We start from the raw sequence: 20,021 nt of genomic DNA, 5'->3' as shown, positions 1-20,021 counted from the left end.
GGTGAAAGGCCTCAAGTGGTCAATAAGTACCAGGGAGCTCGACAAGCGGTCCTCTTTCAGTCCACAAAGTCGGGTACTCGAAATGTTTGCCTATTAAACAGTCATCAATGATTGTTACATTCTACAAATAGAAAATGTTGTGCCAGAGATCCGAGACGAGAAAGAGATCAATCTGAATGATGATCGTGGCCAGGTTTATGAGTCATGATCGGCGGGGGGAAACTGGCACAAACTATATACGTATTGAAGAGAGGTAATTCTGGGCTGTAACGATCTTAACGATCGCTTGGTGAGCAGCTTGATCCATCTAATGATATGCTGATCTGTTAAGATTCTGCGAAGCAACGATTACCCGCCAACAGTTCTGGGAAATTTCACCCTCCCATATGGAAATGTGGAAAACAAGTAACGACTTTGGATTTTCAAACTATGATCAATAAGTAAATAACAGTAGCTAAATACCGTATATCCTAACAGTTAAATTAGGAAAAAGTAAGCTTAATAGTGATGTTGATTTATATATATCAGAAAAACTTAATATTATAGACTTATTTAAATAGGTTTAATTAAAACTAAATAATTCATAAAGACGTATAGTTGTGTGATATATTTACTGAATAAGTAACAAAAGAACCCAAGCTCTGATTGAGTAAATATAGACTAGGTAATACAAAACCTTTCCAAGACATCAAACATAATATGATACTTGAACCTTAAGCTCATCACCCATTCCTTGCCTTTACAAAAAATCGTGTGTACATTTTTGTGCACTCTGAATTCCATCAATTAAGCAGCCCGTCGATCGTTCAAAAAAATCATTCCCAAACAAGCATCGCGATCGATCGGTCGATCGTTAATTAACTCCCATCGAACTGCCACCAAATTGACATTCCCGGCTCGAAGCTCGGAGCTCGGAGCTCAGAGCTCTGAGAGAGTTTGCCATTTCCATTCCTAGCCAGAGTCCCGTCCCCGGTCACATTTCCATTTCCATTCGTCCATCGAATTGGGCACCCCGATCGTGGGTATCACGATCATCTTGGGCAATTTTCGCGCATGGAACTTTCAACTCCAAAATGGACTGACAATTGATTTGTGCCAGCGACTAAAAGAAAAGCAAAACAAAAGCAAAAAATCCAAAGCTGCCAGCAATTTAAATTAAAAGCGCAATTGAACTGGAAAATTCGTCTAAATTGTTTTCACAATTACCCACACACACTCACAAACACACACGGAAAGCTCTAGAGCAGGAGGAGGAGCCGGAGAAATGGAAATGCAACAGAGTTCACCCATCTCCTCCATTGCCAAGCAATCCAATCCAAAACGAAACCAATCCAATCCACAATCCTCGGCAATCGCGGCTCTAACAACATGCAATACCCGAGCACAATACATAAAAATTTCAAAACTAATGATGCCGAGAAGGAGGAGAGAGCCTAGGAAGCCCGATCCGCGGATGAAGCTGCTTTCGTCCACAATTTATGCATGAGAAGAAAGATCTTTTGGCAGGGTAGCCGCCGCCGAAGAAATGGTGCGCTTTTATTTTTTGTTTTTTTGGTGGGAGTTCTTCTTCGGCACTCTTGTTTGGTTTTTACACAGTGTACGAGTACAGGTCAAGGGGTATGCTATGGCAAAGATAAAACGATTTCCTATATGATAGAGTATCTCAGGATCAAGTCTCTTGCCTAAGATACAGATACTATCAATATCAACCCACATACCAAAAATGAAGCCAAACTGAACTGTTTTGTAGGTAATACTAGGTAATAGTGTTGTTTTCCTGGCCTGGATCTCGGGACCTATTGAAGCTAGAGCTTTCTTTCTAGAGAAATAAAATAGAAACAGTCAACATCAAACCACATACCAAAAATGATACAAATCGAACCAAATTCAAGGTGGTAATTTTACAAAGATGATATTAATAAGTCTCATGCTGCGATCTTCGGGTATCCTATAGTCGGGGCTTATAACTATTACGCTTTTTACTTGATTTTTTTTTTTGCGCTGTGAGCCGCGATAAAGATCGGAAAAGCCCGAAGTTTAGAAAGGCAATGGCAAGAGCAGCATCCGAGTAGCGAGTATCTATGTATCTCTGCAATACATAAATTGTATGTATCTATAAGTTCTACAATGTATCTCTCTACGGGGCCGTGTGTCTGTGTTGGTGTGTGTGTGTGTGTGTATCTATGTAATGAGCATTGTAACTAAACTTCTGTGTAGCCAAAACTCCTACAACAGAGAGACAACAGAAACAAAAAGCATAGTACTAGAGAGTACCAGCTCTGGAACTCCCTCAATACCCGTTTGCCACAACTTCAATTCAACTGTACTGGCTCCGGCTGCTGCTGCTGCTGCTCTTTGGGCCGAACTCTTCGGTCTTCGGTCTTGGGTCTTCGGTCTTCAGTCTTCAGTCTTCAGTCTCCGGTCTCCGCTCTGCAGTCTTCTGGCTCCGCTCTATCTGATGATGGCCGTTAACGTTAACGTTGAACGTTAAGGCTGAAGAGCGCCCCGACCCGACCTGCTGCCCTCCTGGCTTCCCCCGAACCCGATCCATCCATCGGGTTCTTTGCTTCCAGTGACTCGTAAACATGAGCTACGTTCTTCTTCCCCATCTCCGTCCCCGTCCCCATTTTCTTTCTTCTTTCGGCCAGGTCTTGTCTTTTCTTCCCCGTTCTCCAAGCCCCGTCTTGACTTGACTTCATTTGTTTGGCTTTTTTGGGAGACAAAAACTGGTTATTGCTCTCTGTCTTTTCTTCGGCGCGGTTTCTCGCTTTTTTGGCTTTTTCGGTTAGGTGAGCGGTGGTATCTCCTCCCGGCCAACACTCCTCCTCTCCGCACTCCTTTTGGGTTTTCTCATTTTTCCCCCCCTCGTCGGCCCCAGTGGCGTCGTATATGTAAAGGGGGCCCGTTGGCCACGTCGGAACGAAAGGGGTCCCGCCCTCCGCTCAGCCCTCGATTTTCCTAGGCTCCCAGTCTCCAAGACTCGTAGCCAGGAGCAGCTACTACATACAGTGGTCAGTGCTAAGGGAGTACTCTTTTTTTTAATATCGTTAAATAATTTGATAAGGGTCAGGATCTTACCTAAATAAGTTAACACAAATTAAGTGCAAAAGAACAGGACAACAAATGAAAACAGGTTAATGAAAACGTTAACTAAGAAATGAACACTAGGAAATTAGTATTATAAAATGAACACTATAAAATAAACTACTTAAAAATAGTTAAAAGTGAACCCTAAGATAAGAACATTAAGAAATTAACATTACCAAAAGATTACTAAAATATGATCACTGAGAAATGAATACTAAGAAATGAATACTAAGAAATGAATACTAAGAAATGAATACTAAGAAATGAATACTAAAAAATGAATACTAAAAAATTAATTTTTTAAATGTCATACAAAAGTGTATTTCTTATTTTTCTATTTGGCCATGCTAGCCAGTGTCCACTGTTGGAAACCAAATGACAGCCAAATCTCGGTGTTGCAGGCAGCAGCAGCAACAGCAGCTTCTAAGTGGAGGCTTGGTGGGCAGCGTGCAACAAGTAGGAAGTGGGCGCTTTGGCATAGGCTTGGCCTGGACTTGGTCCAAAACTGAGAGATCGAGACTGGCCACCTTCCTCTCCTCCGCCTCCTCCTCGTGCTACTCCTTCTAGCCCAAAACCACCTCCTCCCGTTGGGCAACTTTTTTTCAGCACAAACTCCTTTGTTACATTTTGGCGAGAGAGGTAAACGATCGTTAGAAAGGTTTTATATGAAGCCATGGCTTCAGATTTGCGCTCACGTCTATTTATTGGACTTGCAGCTTGCCGGAGCTGAAGTTGGGCTGGATCTCTATGTGCTGGGAGCTAGTGATTATCCACTGAGAGAAAATAAGTGTCATAAAATAGGAGCACTTGTTAGTATTATGATCATGATCATTTAGAGGAAATATATGCCTAGTGTCATTATTTTAATGACTAATATAACTTATATTCCTGGTGCACGAAGTGATCTCAAAATATATTTTTTGTATGATAAAGGTCGTCGATTTTTTTGCAGTGCTTGGTCATGTTACCACCGCCTGTCGTCTAAGATGGCTCTTGGCTCTGTTGGCTGGCTGTTTGTTTTGTTTTGGCTTGAACAGTTTTTTATCCATTTTGGTGGCCTGTCCTCCGCCGAGCCAAAACTGCATCCTCTCCGAGCTCCAAGAGGAGCTCCCAACCCAGGCTCCTCATCCTCAATAGGTCCATCCAGCCTCGACTTCAATGGAAGTGGAAGTGGCATGAAATGCTGTTAACCTCGTTTGAACTTTGCCATTTATTTTGAGCCATTGGATAGGCCCGATCTTTCTTCTTGGCAATGGTTTTTCCTTTTTTTTGTTCCGTTTGTATTTTTTCTGTTTTTCGGACTGTTTAGACAGGCGGCGGGGCCGAGCAATTTAAATATATTGCAAACAAAAGGAGTGTATGTAATTTAATGTGAGTGGACGTCGGGCCTAGAAATGGGATTGGGATTGGGATACGGTTTTCGGATTGAAATGGGGCTGGAGATGGGGGCTGCCAGTTGGGCAATGGCTAACAAAAACCAAAACACAACTGGCATTTGCCATGCCAGCGAGGGAGAGAGATACGGGTCCGCGGCACCAGCTGGAGATTGCCGGGGTCAAACCGAAGACACTCCTTCGCCTCTGTCGCACCTCTTCGCCGGCCGATAACTCCTCCGGAAAACCCCCCCGCTTCGAACACCTCTTTGTCAATGCAACAATCCTGCTGCCCACACACACCTCGAAAATTTTCGCAATGACAAGTAGTAGTAGCCCAGGCGTGTGTGATTTTTTTGCTTCACGTTACAATACTCTACCCGAGTCGAGCTGGTGTGTGTCGGGGTTCGGAGTTGAGGGAGCTGCGGGAGCTGCGAGCTGGTCTTCCACTGAGGCTCGGCTTTTGAACTGGGTTAGACCAAACTGTGGGAAGAACAGAGCGTTTAATTGGGCCAGCAAAAGATTGCGGAGGGAGAGACTAACATAAGCACAGGGGGAAAAAATACAATACAGAAAAATATTTAAATTAAATAGTACATTTTAATATATATCACAAAAAGGTGTCTCACAATGGAAGATCAATAACTTTTAAATATTATTATTTAACTCAAAAGTAATCCCTCAATCTTTTCCAAGGTCTTACTAAGAATTACAAATTCAATTATCATATAAAGAATTTAATTTAAACAAAATATTAACTGAAAACCTAGAAATTGACTATTGATTTGAATTTTTCGTGACGGGAACTATTAAAGGATTTAAAAAACAAAATATAGAAACTTTATAAATAAGTTTTATATACTTAGAATTTCTGCAAAAACTATAAATCTTTTATATAATATACAAATACATTACCATTCATAGCCCTTTACATTTTCACATAATAAATCCTAAAACAAACATACATATGTACATTCTTAATATACATAAACATAAAACCCAAAAGGAAGCCTTCATTCTTGGTTAAATTACATATAATATCCCAAGACTTTTTCTCAGTGCTCAGGTGAGTATATTCAAGAGCAGCAACCATAAAGACGTTCTAGATTGTCAGATGAACCGAGATTAGTTTATGTTTTTGGGGGAAGAACGGTGGCAAACAAACGGTAGCGGATGACCTGATCCAAGACCATTACCGTAACCCATTTCAGTCGCTGCTCCTAACTCCGGACTCTGGAGTCGACCAATTAGCACTATCTTAAGTGGAGTGTGGAGCTGGAGACTCTGACTTTAATGCTTTAATGCGAACAGGGGGACATTTTTACGGCCGCAGTTACAATATTATACGGATGATTGTAGGAGCTATGGTATCCTATAGACGCCCACGCGCTGGATAATTAAGACGGTTGTGTAAACGCCAACCGAATTTCAATTACAGGAAGCGGAAAATGAATGAAAATACGCGTATGGAAATGCAAGTTCTGCACGATTTCATTGAGTATCAGCAGCACGCAAAAAACTGTGTCACCTTGACAAAAAACAAAGAGGTAAAATAAAGAACGACGATCGGAAAACAGCAAGGCACAGAGCATAACCGATATAAGGTATCGATAAGAACTCTTCTAGCTTAAGTTTTCTAGTAAATAATAAGAATATATTCTTAATAACTAACTTAAGTTACCACATTATTCCGAGAAGCTCTTTAATTCAAAGAATACCCACTCAGATTTCATTTTCCTGTTTCGAATCACAATTGCTACATCAGGGTATTATGTTTTAGTCAGAAGCTTGTAAAACTATAAAGGAATCATTTGCGACCCTATAAATCATATACATACATACATATATTCTTGATCAGCATCATCAGCCGAATTTTTTCAAAATTTTATCAGGGGTTACATCGGAAAAATTGTCAAAAATTTTTAAAAATCCTAATTTTTGTAAATTTAAAATTGAGTATGTAGAGTTATTGAACTACTAAAAACTAACATACATAAGAGTGATTTCTGAATGAAAATGAATGCATTTTTGGATTAGTTATGAGTTTTTTAAACTTTCATTTGTCGAAAAAAATGTATGAAAATATCCTGCAAACTTCGGATTCCCGAAGTCACTTCACCTTTTTTTTCAGGAATTTATTTAAATTAAATTTCTTGGGAATTTAAACCAAAAGTATGGAAATAAAAATATCAAAAATACCCGAAATGTTGATATTTTTAAGTTGATAAATATATTTATCAGTATATAAAATATCAAAGATACAATATTTCAGTAATATTTCCACTCCTTCAAGCATTTACTGTTAAATAAAAAAATAAAAAAAATTCTTTCCGTATAATAGGAGGAAGAAGAGGAAGATTAGCGAAAACAAGAAGGAGCAACAGCTGCGCAAGCGCTTCTTAAAGGAAGAACAAGCAGAGGGTGGAAAGGGAATGGAAAGCTAAGACAGACAACAACCCTTCTTCCTTGGTTTTTATTTTATTTTTTGGCAAAGCCATTGACACATAGCGAGTAAAAAGTATAAATTCCCTTATTTCTGTGTGCCTGTGTGCTGTACATTATTTACTAAGCGACGACGACATTCGGCTGTCTGGAAAACCTTTCCACTACAATTCCTCAAGAAACCACCCCATTGAGGGGGGAAGGGGGAGATCGAGCTAAGAAGGTGCGACGTCGACGGCCGTTGTAATTATTTTAATAATTTTTTTTCACTGCGTCATCATTATTTTTCTCTGCCTTTGATATAATTCTTCTTTGTATCATTTGCACACAATGATAAAAGTTACGCTCAGCAATAAATGTGTATGTGAGTAGAGTTCAATTACCAGGGATCGAAGGGTTGTCAGCTCGCTTAGGATAATATCAAGTCAAACCGAGAATTTGAATATTTTATGCTAACATTAAAAAATAATCTCTAGAGAAATGGCAATATTAGAAGTTCTCAGGCAATCGATAAGCCATATTATTAAACTTGTAAAAACCACCACCAAAAACTAAAATACAGGGACTCGACAACCCTGAGATCGTGCCGAGAGAGCGGCTCTGCTCAAAATGAGCCAGATCCGCGCACCGTGAGCCATATAAATGAAGAGCGTTCGCTTGCAACTAACAGTTAATTTTTTTTCTTCAACGCCGTCGCCGCTTGCTCGTCCGCGAGGCTCTGCGAGCCAAAAAACAGAGTTCCAAACTTTAGACACAATTGTTTAAACGAATAGTACTTAAAGTAAAGTATTTAACGCGTGTTTTTGTCACTTCGATTCTTCGTATTAGCGTGTGTGTGCCGTTTTTTCAGAATTGCCATTGATTACAAGCCGAGCTCACACACACGAGCGATCGCACGCACACACACTCACAGAGAGTCGAGACTTACCGATAAATGAGCGGATGCACGCAGCATTTACAGTTGAGCTCAAATGTGCCGTCGTCTAATTAGAAATGATTTAATTTCAATAGCGATTTAATAAAAACGAATTTGCAAAAGAAACGAAACGACGCCGAGTTTCTGAGTGCCCCTCGTGTGTTTTGTATGTATATGCATGTGTTTGTATGTAATTCGCCATACTTCTTCAATTCAAAGAACAGACGGAAGAAGAGCACAACAACAACAACAACAGCAGCAAGGCAAGACATACTTGAAAAATAAAAGCAGCAACAACAACTGTATTGCTCCCTATCTCTCTCGCGCTAGCTCTGTTGCTGTGCGCGTGTGTGCCTGCGCCTGTGTGTTGGTATGTATGTATATAAGCAGCGGGCAAAACAACAAAAAAATTCCTATATACTACGCTCAATTTTCCCTATATTTTTTGCGCCTGCCAATAAGCGGTTCTTTTTGGCGGAGTTGCCACACCGCTCCGAGCAGCGGATCGTGGAATTTTTAATTGAAATTGGGAAAGAGAATCGTTTCGTTCGTTGCGTGGAAATACAAAGTACTTGTGTGTGTAGAACTCGGCTGATAAGGCGCAGAGAAAGCAGAGACGCCGCTTATCAATTCGACAGAAGAAAAAAGAAAAAAAAAACGAACAAAATGGGTCGACCACATTGTCGTTCGTTTTGTTGTTTTCCCCCCATTTTTGCACTATCGCTTAATAATTGAAATTAAAAAAAAAAGCGGCGGGGCGAGCTGAGATCCCATTATAGTGAGTGGCGGCGGTGGCGGCGATATCTCGTGTACTATACGATTCATACTACTACTGTTTTTAGTGGGTGGGGGTCCAGTGTTTCACATTTGATTTCTTCTGATATTTGTGACTAGATCCACACTCATTAATAACGGTAGTTCAGTCAGCAAACACGTGTCGTCGCCAAACTGAAGGGTACGGTATATAGGGAGAGTCCTTCCATTTCAAAGCCCCTTTTTTGAAAAAGGGACAACAGGTGGTAATGTGTTCTTCCAGAAGAACGAACGGGAAGCAGAAACACGAAAAGTAAAATAAATATACAAAAAATAAGGCAATTAGTCAATTCACCTCACGCACACGCATACGCTGGCGTCGTCGTCGTCACTCAGACAGAACGCAAGAGAGAGCACCTGTTGTTTGCGAGGGCCAAAAAAATGAGAGGCACGGAGGAAGAGCGGCCCAAAGCGGACGCAACGAGAAAGAGAGACTTGACTTGCGATTGCCGGTCACCGAAAATTAACATTAATGCTAATGTAGATCACTTTTCGGGCCATGAAAAAACAAAAAACAAAAAAACAGAAGGAAAAAACATGAAACGAAAAACGATCCCCCGAAATTTCAAATTAATTGCGGCCCCGCGTCTTGGGAAAAAAGTCGGAAAATCGTTAGACCAACAACTATAACAACAATAGAGGTGAAAAGTTCAACAACTGTTGCCAGCTGAGTCACCCTTCATTTTCTGTTGTTTTCTTTTCGCTGTACAGTTGTGGCTGAAGCAATAGAGGTTTTTATTCTAAAATATTTGCTACGTGGACTTTTGTTTAAAAATATATTACCTTCATTTCTGATTGGTAACACACAATATTAATGCTTATAGGTTTTGAATTTGTTTGAGATTTACAATACAAAAATTACGTCTGTCTGATGGATTTATTTTACAATGTCTAATTTTTAAAATTTGCCATTGAAAAATAATTCTTGTAACTTTTTTAAATTATTTATTTTGGTTTAAAAACTTTTTAAAGCCAAATGGCTAAACAACATTTAATATTGTTTAAAAATCTACATATGCAGTCTATAGTTCGCTTAGTAAAACCTACCAGAAAATCGAAATAAATTCCTTAATGATTATTCACCAAAAAAAAAAACCTTTTAAAACCGCAACTGTTATAGAATTTACTAATTTTCCTATGTATATTTGTATAGTTCCGCCTTCATAACTGCTTTGCTTCGTACTTCTTCGGTTTCTACCGGAACAAATTGCTGAAAATACCAATTTTTCTGAGAAGGCAAGCAACGCTCTCTGCTGTGTCGCATAGTTTAGATTAATGGCTCCTTCACAAATAAAATACAACACCCCCGGCTTTTGGCAAACAAACAATACAGTTTCCGCCGAATCATGTGGTTTTCAGAGAGAGAGAGAGAGCTGAGCCTGAGCTCCATGTGTATCGGATTTTTTTGTCCCGATCAGCAGAAATTGAAACTGCAGCGACGCCGCAATTCTTAAACAATTCTTAAAGACGACGACGACGACGACGTCGTCAATGTCGGCTTTTCGTCAGTTGATATACTATATGTATATTATTGTAGAAATCAGCAGAAAGAAAACAGCAGCTGACGGAAAAGAGGAGCGCTAGAGGGGGTAACAAATAATAAACCTTAATTCGCGGCTTGGAGCAGCTTGATTCATTCTGGGATTGGTCTGGCTGACTGACCACCCAATTGAGCTATGAAAACCGATCAAAAAACGATGGCGCAATTGTGTTGCCAGGCACAAGAGAGAGAGAGAGAGAGAGATGCAATGACAGTGGCAATTCAACAGGAAAATTCAAACTTGAGGCCTAAAAGAATGGACTCCAGAGGCCAAGCAAAGCCAAGCCCAATCACCAATCACAAACAAAAACAACGAGAAAATGCCACAGAAAGTCGTGCTGTGGCAATAATCATCGTCCCGAAGGAGGAGGAGGAGGAGGAGTTGCTGGAGATCGGGGCAGCAGGATGCTCTTTTCTGACTCTATTTTGTCGGCGAACATGGATCTAGTGCACGGTGTTTCATGATTAAGTTCGTGACTAGATTTCATGCTCGTCTATTAAGTTGGGTCAGCACAACAGAACAGCATAAAGAGAGTTGCCTTAACCCTAACCCTGGTCCGATCTCTGGGAGAGTTGCCCACCCGTCTGAGTGGCCAATTAGCAGACGCATTAATTATGGGAAATCCAACATATTCGCCTGATTGACCCGTGACCCACATAAAGCCCTAGCGGCGGCACACGCCCCGCAGAATTAGAACTCCCAAATGAGGGCGTATCCCAGGGAATCGCACGGATATATACTACATGTACACGTATAAACAAATAATTAAGTCAAACAAAAAAATAGAGTCAATGGCCTGGCTTAAACCGCCCCTCTGCACCGCTGCCCTTCCCTTCACTTCACTTCACCCACCACCACCCGCATGCTGGTGTCGATAAAGAGTAGCCTTTGGTTTATCTGCCAAAATGCAGGAGTGACTGCAACGGTCCACGAATAAATGTGTGTTTGTGGAAAACTCGAAACCCGTGACAAGCCAAGCGGCCCACCAATTTATGGCCTGGTGACACGCGATTAAAAATCGAATAACACATGGAACTGCCATAGATTTCCGCGGCAAAGCTCCACAGCTCTCAGCGTGTGAAAAAGTCACCGGAGGGTTGTTTGTTGCTATTGCCAAAGTGGCGCCTGCGGGTAAGTAACGGCTTTACCCGCTCTGTTGTGACACCGTGAAAAAATCAACATGAAAATGAATACTATATGGGTCTTATTTACACCTTGAGTTGTACATATAAAACATATGGCGTACTCCTGAAAGTCCAGAAATTGGATTTATTTATGATATCAGTAACTTGAACTTTTCTAGCGTGCACTCCACATCGGAATAAAGCGATTATGTTTGTTTAATTCGATCGATGAAGAGTTAGGTTTATATTGTTGTCAGAAACTTTTCAGTTTTTCACAAACTTTCAAAGTGGTTATAAACAAGATATTACATTTCTATAATTTACTTTATCAATTATATGAATTCTTATTTTGAGTATTAGGTTCCTTACTCCTAAAAATAAAATAAAACTTAAGAATCTGTGTTGTTTTCATAATTTTGCTACAATAGATTATTAAACTTCATCCTACTACATCATTTATATATCTAATTTACTTTAAAGAAATCAAAGATCGTGATTCCCGAGCTACTAAGAACCCTAGAGATTTCAGTGATCTTTAAAACCTTTAAAACTATTTGTTTTCTTAGCTTTTTTTACCATTTCAGTAATGTTAATACAAAGAGGTTCAAATTCATGGGGTAAGTTAAATTTTTCACGGTGCACTTATTGTTGCCAACGACAACAGACTGTTGCGTGGGCGTTTGAGTGTAACTGTAACACCTGCTGCTGCTGCTGCTTCAGCTTCTGCTGCTATTAACACAACAATTCTCTGCTCTCTCTCCAATTTTAATTTCAGCTCTCGGCTCTGAAGGAATGAAGCCGGAACACGACCACCTTTCAACCCTGCGAGTAGGGCCATTGTTATTGCCGGTCGGAGGTACAACTACTCCGCCTCCTACACGATCGCATTCGCATTTTGCTTCACGCTCATTTAAATGCCAACGCACCAGAGGATGGGGACGAGGAGCTGGAGGAGAGAAGAAGAGAGGAGGACGGACAGTGCGGCGATCTAACAAAACATTTGCTGCTGCTTACCTATTTTGCATATTTTCTAAACGAATGCTGCTGCTTTGTTGTAGGTACGCGCCAGAAACGGAGTCCACGTCCCCGCAAGAAGCGCATTCGATTGCAACGGCAGCTGCTAACGCTGACTTGGCTTTCCCTCCTGCACTGGTTTTTCACTTCCTCCCAATCCCAGAGCAAGCGGCAGCGCAATCAGGAACGACGACAAGAAGCCAGCCGAGAGCCGTCAAACGCCGCAACTAATTGATATAATAGTTAAAATAACAAACTAACGAGAAAGCAGCAGCGTCAGCGGCGGTAGCGTTGGTGAAGTGCAAAACCTTTCCAATTTGAAAATAGCTTTTCCTGCTATGTGTGCTCGTTCCCACAAGCCACCAAGTAATACCAGGCAACATGGCGCAACATCTTGGCTCAGAACAAGCACCGCATCACCAGCAGCAGCACCAGCACCAGCAACAATGCGAAGGAGATGGAGAAGCAGGAGCCACCGAGGCGGAGATCGGAGGGAACGGACGGAGAATGATGACAATGCAGCGATTAAAGCAAAGCAGAACTTGAACTCTACAACTCTACAGCAGGCAGCAGCAGCATCGTCATCATCATCATCATCAGCATCATCATCATCATCATCATCATCATCAGTAAACTGAAGCGGCGGCAGCTGGAAAAATGTTTCTTGTCCCAAGCCAAAGTCCCAATGCGCGGCATTTCCGCCAGCGGAGGATGCTATGCTACATCGATACCGGGAAGATGGGGAAGAATTAATCACATTTATTGAATCTAAATAAAATGTGTATTTATTAACATGGCTTTAACTTTGTCGGCTGAAAGAAGCCTTAGATTTAACTCGGAGAAACTTAAATATATGATAAAAATTGTGTTTGTCAATTCTGTAGAATATCTTTAAAAATGTATAATTTGAGAACTATGTAACTGTGTATAAAAAGTAGAAACATTTATCTATAAAATAAAACAGGAAAACAAAAAAATTTTAAAAAGACTGCTTGGGAATTTTAACAGAAATTGAATACGTTAAACCTAAAATCCGAATTCGTTGAATAAAATTAAATATTATTTATGCTTAGATTTAATGTTCTCATATTGTATGGGATATTTAACCATAAGTATTTAAACATTTGAACTGTTATATTTTTAACGGTTGACTATCGATAACAAGCCAGCTGTTATACTTCCAAATGCCGCTTAACAACACTAGCAAAAAGAAAAAGATACCATACAAAAAAGTTATCAAAATGGTATATGGTGAGTATAGTTTTAAAACCAAAAAATGCATCGAGAAAATTACTTAAAAATTAAATACGCAGATTAACAAAGCTCAAGCATTATCAAATAAATTACCTATTACTTGAATAAGTAATAAGAATATATATATAGTTACATTATAATTCTAATTGCATATCGCTTTTTTTTTGGCTTTGTAAAATTATTGTAATTCAGTTGGATTAACTCATTTAGTAAATTCAATAATTATCTAAAAAAAGTTGTAAATATTAAAATATATATTAACTCATTTAGTAAATTCAATAATTATCTAAAAAAAAAGTTGTAAATATTAAACGAATAAATAAATAAACATTTAAGATTAACATATATCAAGCATATTTAAAAAATGGAACACCAAAATTGATGGTTTATGTACATATTTATGTCTGTGTAACTAAATAATGACTTTTTGAGGCGTCACAAGTGCGTTGGCAAACATAATTTGAATATTATAGCAGCCAAGTGATAATTAGTAGTGCCTACTCATGAATATGAATGAAAATTAAGCATTGCGTGGGCTTTCACGATTAGAGCACACTCACTCCCAATGGCAAACATTAATTAAACACCAAAAAGTGCAGTTGTTGGACTTGGCGTTTTCCTTAAGCGCTCACTGAGCCACTGAGGCACTGGAGCCACCGAAAACCACCCGAAGACGACGTAACAGGCGGGCGGCAAACTATAAATTAACTCGTAGCTGTGTGTTAACTCCGGTTTTAGTTACTCGTTTTGGCCATAATATTAAAAGTGCTTATATTGTATGTACATTGTATACAGTTTTGTTTAATTTCGCAGCTGGGAAAGCAACTGCAAAGTCACGCAGCTCCAAAACTCGAATAAGTGTAACGATTAGGCTGACCATGAACTGCTTACGAGACTGCAACGGCGGCTTCTAGGGCCTACGACCTTCGCCTTAACTCCCTGTTGCCCGTTAATGAGGGTACACTGACCACCGACAGCCGCTCCATCGAGTGTCTCCGAATTTGTGCCACTTTATTGGTGGCTTGGCCACCCACCACTAGCCCCTTTGGCGCCTCAATCGAATTATATTTATAGCACACACAGAGAGAAATTTATGCTGCAAAGAAAATGGTAAGGTAATTTTAGAAATTAAATAAAATCTATAAACAATAATTACACCTATATTAGACCTCTCAACGGACCATAGTTTTACTATATAAATAGAATATATAAATAAAATAATAAAAATAAATGGAAAAACCAGTTTTTCCCTGGGTGTATTTGCACCAAATCTGCCAAAAAGTGTCTACCGCCTGGTCATTGTTATTATTTGTTGTGTCCGCTGCTCTTACTGTTCGTTTTCCACTTGTGTTTGTTGCTACTGCTATTAACACGATTTTTTGAGCCATTTATGCTGCCGTCGACCAACTTACACACAAACCAAACTCTACTACCAACTACCGCATTTCCCCAAAGCTCCAAGCTTCACCACAGAGCCAGCTTCAATTCAATTTTTGATAGCCAGTCGGCGCGAGCGGATCGGTTGTGCGGATCGGTGTAGTGGTGGTGTCCATGCCCCTGTCCAATGTCCAGTTCCTGAAAGCGAAGCAAACATGTTGCGGATAATTATTATGTCGGTGGTGGTGGGGCTCCATTACCAGGCCAATGTGGTGGCAAATGTCACGGTGATTGAAGATATTAGGCTGGCCTTCCGCGGCGTCACCAATGACACGGAGCTGGTCAATCACATAATACCGGAAATGTATGCGGCGAGCATGCGCCTTAAGAATCCATCCTTTGTCTTTAAAATGCCCACCGCCGGCGGTGGTACCCACAACTTCGAGCTGCTAACAATGCAGCGATCCGATTTCGCGGAACCGATCTTTCCCAATATTACCTCCGCGTCTATTGATTCGCCACCGATTCCGGTTCCCCTTGCCATTCCGCCAGAAACGAGCGTGAAGACCAGTCTGGCGACCTCACCGCCGTCGGATTGGCAACAAATGGGACTGGATGGCTGGGTGGGTGAGCTGCAGCCACCTGTGCCCTGGCTGGAGCAGAGCCACAAGTGAGTAGAGCGCACCTTAGAGAATGAAAAAGAAAATGTTTTTAAATTAAAATCACTGCAAATTAAAATCTTTTCAGGGACACTCACCCGTCGATCAGCTGGCAGAACTCCTATCCCCGCGACGAGATACTCCTGGATATTAAGAACCATCACTTCGATGGACGAGTGACGGACATAAGGGTCATAACACCCACCACCACAGGCAGGCCGGCGGATATGGAGGACCTGGTCAATGCCCAGAATGTGTACATAGCTCGAGTGAATGATCCCTTCGGTTACTCCATGAAGTGGAGCTTTAACAATGTCAGCTCGAGTAAAAAAGACACGGAGGATCTCCAGGATCGTGGGAAGAGGGACGTGACCCGCCTGTACTCCATGATCAAGTGCTCCACGGGCTGTGATCCGTTGATCTACAAGGGCTATGGCTGCTACTGTGGATTCGGGGGACATGGCGTCCCAGCCGATGGCATCGATAGGTGTTGTCGCCTCCACGACAAGTGCTATGGCCAGAGCAACTGCATCTCCTATCTGGAATACTTTGTGCCCTATGTGTGGAAGTGCTATCGGGGCAAGCCACTGTGCGCGGTGGATCATGGAGAGTTCGGTGGCCCTGACTCCTGTGCGGCGCGTCTCTGCCAATGCGATTTGAGGTTGTCGAGGTGCCTGAAGAAGTTCTACTGCCCCCAGCGACGCTCCATCTGTCACTCATCCCGATCTCGACGATTACAGAATCTCATATTCTTCGATTGATTTGTTTATTGTTAAATTAGAGCTTGTGAGTTGTGTTTGGATGTGTTTTTTAGCTCGAATTAGTGAACGATTTAAATATAAAAAATACTTTTAAATGGGTTGAACTCTTCTTGAGAGGATCTTGTTAATGATTACGGGTTGGGGGATATTGACTTACACCACCTAATGATGCCTTTGACTCTTTCGGGAGCCGCTCCTCGCCTTGTTACCGCTCGCCCTCTCTCGCTCCGTCCGGCTAGTGTTGTTCTGGTAATTCGTGGTTGTGGCTGTTAAGGGGACGACCGGTAGTGACTCTGCCTGCTGGGCAAACTCCTTGATGGCCTGGCAGTCGTGGACAAACTGACGGGCCGTCTTGTGCTGATTAGTGTGCGGCTTGTAGGCCACCAATACATTATGGGCCATGAGCAGAAAATCGCGGTGAAGCTCACTGAGGCTGCGAATGAAGCCCGAGTCGATGTTTCGCTTAATCGTGGTGAGATCCATTGGACGCAGGCACAGATCAGCATGTCGCTGGGCATGCTCCTCGTGGAAGGGTCTTCGAAATGGCGCCGCATGCTTGCTTTCCTGCAGCGTGGCGTAGATGGAGAGGAAGAGCTTCTTGGTGGCGGCTCGCGTTTCCCGGCGGTCATCTGTGTGCTCGCTGGAGGCTGGCGAGTTGGGTATGCTGTCTATAACCGGCGTGGAGGAGCATCGGCGCCGTGTGCTTGATCTGGCTGTGGAATGATCACTGGCTGTCGTCGTCTCATCGTCCACCATGGGACTCTCCGATCGATCCCGATGCGGTAGCTTACGCAGCATCGGAGTACGTGCCGGCGCAGAGGGTGGCTGTGGTGTGCCGCCAATTTCCAGTTCTGCTTTGGTCTCATCCTGGGCTATCTTAGAGATCGGTGGCTTAGTCCTGGCACTACCTCTGGGTTGCTCATCCGGCTTGCTGCTGTCTGTAAGCGACGAGGACTCCTCCTCGTCGGTGTCGTGCAGGGAACTGCTGGCCGCCGGCGCCGAGGCTGGTGTTGAGGGTGTGGCCACCTTTTCCTCCTCGACAGTCGAGGGTTTCTCAGTTTCCTCCTTCTTAGCTTTGCCTTCAGTTTCCTCTTGCTCTTCTGGGGTTTTTTGTTCGCCTGCAGCCTCCTCTGCTTTGCTCGGAGTCACCGACTTGGTTGCCTGCTCGGCTATCTCTTCCTTGGACTCTTCCCCCTTAGTGACGGACTCGGCAGCAGCTTCTTCCTCCACTTTGGCGGCAGGTGGGCTCGCAGTATCCTCGCTGGAGGTGCTGATGAGGGTGATGGTCTCGCCAATCTCCTCCACGGTCACTTCACTGGCCAGTGGCTCCTCGGACTCCGCTTCCTCGGTGCCTCTAGTGGATTCACCTCCTGACTGACCGCGGTCCTTGCTCTCCTGCGAGGCCACAGCAGCCAGGGGAATGTTGTCGTTGGAGTCATCACTCGAACCGAGTACAACCTCCACAGATTTGGGCTTATCACTGGCCGCCGGCGAAGCTTTGTTCTGCTCCCGCTTCAGTGCATCCAGTTTGTCCTCAAAGTCAATTACCTCGCCCTTCTCGTTCGAGGGCGAGTTAACCACGTCATCTACATCTTTGAGGATCTCATCATCGATGACGCTGGCCATGTCAATGTCGATGTCATCGATTATCTCGTCAATGTTGGGAAACACTTCCAGCAGCTCGTTGGGATCTGCCTCATCGGAATCCGCTCCGGCAGCTGTCCCGGAAGCAGTCTCGTCCACCACTGGCTGTTCCTGGCTGCCGGCTTGTGCCTCTGACTTTGCCGGCGTTGCCTTGTTCTTCTCCAGCAGCATGGACAGCGTCGGAGCCGACTGCGATGGACTGCGCTCCAGTGTAGGTGTGGTAGGAGCGAGCGCCTCAATCGCTGCCGGCGGGCCACTTATCGGACGGGACATAAAAGCGGCGTCCGTGGAGCTCTTCATGGTGATAGCCGGCTGGCTGGAGACAACAGCCGCCACCGTGTTGCCAGCACTCGTTAATAGGGAGGTAATGGTGGGCGCCGTTGCCCTGGCCACGCTGCCAGTGGCTGCTGCTGCTCCGGGTATTGCGGCAGGCGCATTACCTGTGGGAGATTTCAACAGGGATGTGAGTAGGGGCGAGGGTGCTCCGGCGGCCGGTTGTTTGTTCACACTGCTGCTGTTGCTGCTATTCATGTCCTCCACGTCCATATCAACGGCGGTGGTGTCCGTAGGCTGGAGTACGCGCCTGGGCGCCGGACTGTTACTGCTGTTTCGCCAATTTCCCCCTGCCAGTTCCTTCTTCCGCTGCTCCCGCTCGCGCATGCGATTCTCCAGCTTCATTTCCTCGATGCGGCGCGTCTCCTGCTCCTTCTCGATCTCCAGCCACATGTCCTGCAACTCCTGCTCGGTCACGTCCGCGTCCGACTGCAGCGCGTCGATCTCGCGCTGGATGCGGCGATAGGTCTCCTGGTCGCTGCGCATCTGTGCCTTAATCTCCGCCAGACGCTCTTCGGTTAGCCGGCGCAGCAGCAGCTCCGTTGGTGTCTCCACGGTAGCTGGCGACGAGACGCCGGCGCTGCTTTCGCTGCTGCGCTTCTTGCGCTTGGTGGCCTCCACGCTCTCCAGCAGGTTTCCGTACTGGACGGCACAGTTCTTCTGTGAGTACCAATCCGCCGGCCGGTTGTTGATGTTGTTGTTTCCATTCCCTCCATTCCCATTCCCATTGCCGTTACCGTTGCCGCACACCGCCTTGAGCGTGCGACTCACGGTGATCCAGTTCTGGTCCCCGCTGCAAGAGACCGCCGATGCCAGACAGAGCTGCTCGCGCTTAGTCCAGGTGTCCAGCGGAGTGCGGCTTAGTTGCAGGCGCTCCTGTATTCCCGTTGACATTTTTAATTGCAATCTTTTGTTGCAATTTAATTGTTGGAACAGAGATGGAACAGAGATATAAGTAGAGCTGAGCTGGAATCGACGCTGGACTTCAGATATCGATAGATCGATAGTACATTAATTGTTTGCGTCGTGATAATTTTTTTCCTGTATTATTTTATAAACTTACAGAATATTTTTATTTTAGTCGGAAGATTGCAAAAGTAATTTCGGACCCTAGAAATCATATGGATATATATTAGCATTAATTGCCGGTTCGATCGAGCCATGTCAAATAGAAACAAATTTTTTACTACAGCTTCCTAAAATTTAAATTCATACTGTTAACATTTAAAAATTTAATTTTACAAGTTTAACTCAATTTGCTGATTTGTTAAGCTTATAAAAATTAGTAAACAAAAGCAGATTTTTAATAAATGTTTTCTTTGTTTGGTTATGATCAATTTTCATGATCCAATTGTAAGCTGCAAGGGTACACACATTTCGGCCTACAAAGTTATCGTCCTTTCTTATTATATATTTTTTTCTTCTATCGCCAGCAACACCAAATCGAAACGTCTAGTGATGTTGATCAACTTTATAGAATATATATTAGCAGGTATTTAATTTATTTTCTGTAACTATTGCGATAGTCGCAAAACTATCGATACTGCCATCGATTTCTTTACAGCTCTGCTTTAGAAATTCCTTTTGTCTTTTCTTTCTAGATCTGGCAAGAGATCGATGCTTCCCATTATTGTTTGTCTCGATGTTTTTACGAATTAAACAACGATACTATCGACTTTTAAA

At 42.9% G+C, this 20,021-nt stretch overlaps 2 protein-coding genes across 3 annotated transcripts; one reads left to right on the top strand and one right to left on the bottom strand.

The window, feature by feature from the left end:
* Positions 1 to 8,746: 8,746 nt before the first annotated feature.
* LOC110186852 (uncharacterized) lies at positions 8,747 to 19,661 on the top strand. 2 transcript variants are annotated; one of them, XM_086840240.1, is made up of 4 exons: positions 8,747 to 11,303; positions 11,881 to 11,913; positions 12,072 to 15,611; positions 15,689 to 19,661. In XM_086840240.1, exons 3-4 carry the CDS (start codon positions 15,157 to 15,159, stop codon positions 16,359 to 16,361), a joined length of 1,128 nt encoding a protein of 375 aa, XP_086696366.1. In that variant the 5' UTR covers positions 8,747 to 11,303; positions 11,881 to 11,913; positions 12,072 to 15,156; the 3' UTR covers positions 16,362 to 19,661. The 2 variants fall into 2 exon arrangements, with proteins under 2 accessions (XP_086696366.1, XP_086696365.1); XM_086840239.1 differs by lacking the exon at positions 11,881 to 11,913.
* Brd8 (Bromodomain containing 8) lies at positions 16,353 to 19,232 on the bottom strand. Its single transcript, XM_020956139.2, has one exon. It carries the CDS (start codon positions 19,230 to 19,232, stop codon positions 16,524 to 16,526), a length of 2,709 nt encoding a protein of 902 aa, XP_020811798.2. The 3' UTR covers positions 16,353 to 16,523.
* Positions 19,662 to 20,021: the final 360 nt, after the last annotated feature.

This window comes from Drosophila serrata, unplaced genomic scaffold (assembly GCF_035046125.1).
Source record: "Drosophila serrata isolate PLE 108 unplaced genomic scaffold, ASM3504612v1 contig_382, whole genome shotgun sequence".
Classification (NCBI taxonomy): domain Eukaryota; kingdom Metazoa; phylum Arthropoda; class Insecta; order Diptera; family Drosophilidae; genus Drosophila; species Drosophila serrata.
Note: the sequence above shows the minus strand (reverse complement) of the source record. Positions and strands in the feature narration are given on the sequence as shown.